At 41.7% G+C, this 2372-nt stretch overlaps 2 protein-coding genes across 2 annotated transcripts in view; one reads left to right on the forward strand and one right to left on the reverse strand.

The window, feature by feature from the left end:
- Positions 1–2372, forward strand: part of LOC107082630 (importin-13-like) — a 49102-nt gene that overhangs the window by 36876 nt on the left and 9854 nt on the right. The window lies entirely within an intron of this gene.
- The window catches only part of LOC107082631 (fizzy-related protein homolog), a 13874-nt gene that overhangs the window by 8249 nt on the left and 3253 nt on the right, over positions 1–2372 (reverse strand). Inside the window, exons 3-7 of the mRNA XM_015371411.1 lie at positions 2076–2177; positions 1918–1981; positions 1711–1838; positions 1389–1471; positions 1086–1269 (exon numbers count right to left, since the gene is read on the reverse strand). Of these exons, the coding sequence (XP_015226897.1) occupies positions 1086–1269; positions 1389–1471; positions 1711–1838; positions 1918–1981; positions 2076–2177 (561 nt within the window). The remainder of the gene's footprint in view (positions 1–1085; positions 1270–1388; positions 1472–1710; positions 1839–1917; positions 1982–2075; positions 2178–2372) is intronic.

Here is a 2372-nt window from a genome sequence, read left to right on the forward strand (position 1 = left end):
TCTCATGTTTCCCACTGGTACCTACCTTTTCCGGTAGGTTAATGTAATTGTGTTTTTCTTAATGTAGTTGCGCTTTTAGATTTGTAGTTGCAGTTTTCACTTCAGGGCCACCGTAGAAAACGCTAAAACATGCATTTGTTGCCTGTTATGTATTAAGGCTAGTATTTTCCCAAGCAGTTAGCTCCTCCGTCAGTATAGAAAGTAATCATCTTCATTATGAACGCAACAAAGATTTGGGAATGAAATGGGAGCAAACAGACAGAGAGGAATCTTCTTACAGATAGCTCTGTCACTGTGCATTTAGGATTTCCTTGATCTAAGTTTAAGATAATGGCTGGAGTCAGAAGTCTCCTCATGTGGAAACGTGTGTGATGTCATGATGTAACAGGCCGTGTGTGTAAAATGCTTCTTTAACTGGTATGTGGGCCACCTTTCTAAAGAAGCCAGCCCGGTGGTCAGCGCTGCCATCTGTAACATGAGCCATTTCTCTGCTCCGAGTTTAAAAACAATTTCTGCAAAAACACTTTTATCATGTCTCATAGTTATTTAATATATATACATTATGAAGTGCTGTTTAATTTTATTCCAAGTGATCTCTTCCCAGGAAAGAATCATGGAGAGAAAGCTTAGAGATGTAAACAAAAAGCTTTCCATTACACCGCTAAGTGTGTTTTATATGTCTTGATGTTGTATCTAAAAGGGCTTTTAATCTCTGTGTCTGTTTCGCCTCCTAAACCAGGAAGAGATTCTTCCCTACTGAAGTACAAACATCAGCATTTCACAGAGTCTGTGTTAATCAATGTTAGTATTCTGCATGTAGATCAAACAGGTTTGAATTTAGTTTCCTCTGACCTGAGCCCAATTTTTGTTTATTATTTAAAAGGCTTTCTGTGTGTAGGTCACAGCAAACTGCATAGCAATCTTTTATGGTATTCTTATGATAATGATCTAATTGCATCAATTTAAGAGAATCCATTTAATTGGAGGTTTAATTCAAGGATGATCAGATCACTAGGGAGTTGTTGTTTCTTCACTGGTGGGGAAATACGTAAAGGATCTCCCTATCTAAACAAATGTGAAATAACCTGGCTGGTGCAGGCACTCCACAGGTAGACGCAGGCTCCCAGCCCCACGCTCAGCAGGTTTCCCGCCGACCAGTCCACCAGATTGAGGTAGAAGTCGTCCTGCAGCTCCGGAGCATCCAGCACTTTGAAGGGGATCTTGGAGATCTTTCGCGCTGGCTTGCGAGGCGAACGGAGCAGCTTGTGACTTTAGGAATCCATTGAAAGTTTAAACAAAAAGAAACGGAAAAGGAGAAAAAAAAAAAAGAAGTAACTATTTTGAGCCGAACAACACATCTGTACAGGTTTTAGTGGGACGTTTTATACCTCTTGTTGCTGAGCGGAGAGAGGGAGAAGGGGGACACTTCATTACTGCGATCGCAAGGCACTCTCTTTGTGTGGACAGTGTACTGCAGAGATGAGGCACAGGAAGCAGAACCTTGTTGGATGAAGCTGAACAGAAGCTGTTATTCTTAGCTAAAACAAACCAAAATAATGATCAGCCTACATACGATTAACCCAAATATACATTTTTCTGTCCACAGAACCATAGATTTGGAAGAGTAGACAGACTTTACCACTTCAACGCTAGCTTTAGTAAATCTAAGCAGCTTTATCTACTGAAAACCTCATAAATAATCATCTGCACCCTAAAGAGGCTGTAAGAGTCTTGAGCTAGAACGTCATGCCGCCGGTCGTCCGCGTGAGGCTCTGCCACAGTCTCTATCCTAGCGCCCAACAATTCGTTCCTCAGCAGGGCGGCGTACGCTGCGGCATCTATGGAGGTGAGACAATTAAGGTGGTGAACCCAGAAGGAGATCCAGCTTGATTATTAAAAACCAGCAGAACTCCTGACCTTTGCTGGAGTCTGAACTGGCATCCTTTGCTTTGTGGTTCTGAGCAGGAGAGCGGCAGTTCTCCTGCGGAGAGAGAGAAAAACGATGCATCTGCTGCTGCATGGAACCCTTTTGTTTCTTTAAAGAACAGCTCACACAGTGGGTGCAAATCTCTCACGTTGGCATAGTGGAAGTTGATGCTCCAGTTGCTTCCGGCGCGGGTGGGAATGAAACGGTCCCCTGATTTTACGCTGGCAGGGCTGCAGGCAGCACCTAAGCTCTAGGAGGAAAACAACCAATCCTGCACGGTTACTACACATACATGAGGACAGGATTATTTCATGACCTTTATAGATTTTATAGACTTAGTGAAGATGGAAAGATAAACAGATGAAGGGTTAAAATATCTGCAGATCTTTAATATATATATATATATATATATATATATATATATATATATATATATATATATATA

The sequence above is a fragment of the Cyprinodon variegatus genome, unplaced genomic scaffold (assembly GCF_000732505.1).
Source record: "Cyprinodon variegatus isolate N-32 unplaced genomic scaffold, C_variegatus-1.0 Scaffold57, whole genome shotgun sequence".
NCBI lineage: Eukaryota > Metazoa > Chordata > Actinopteri > Cyprinodontiformes > Cyprinodontidae > Cyprinodon > Cyprinodon variegatus.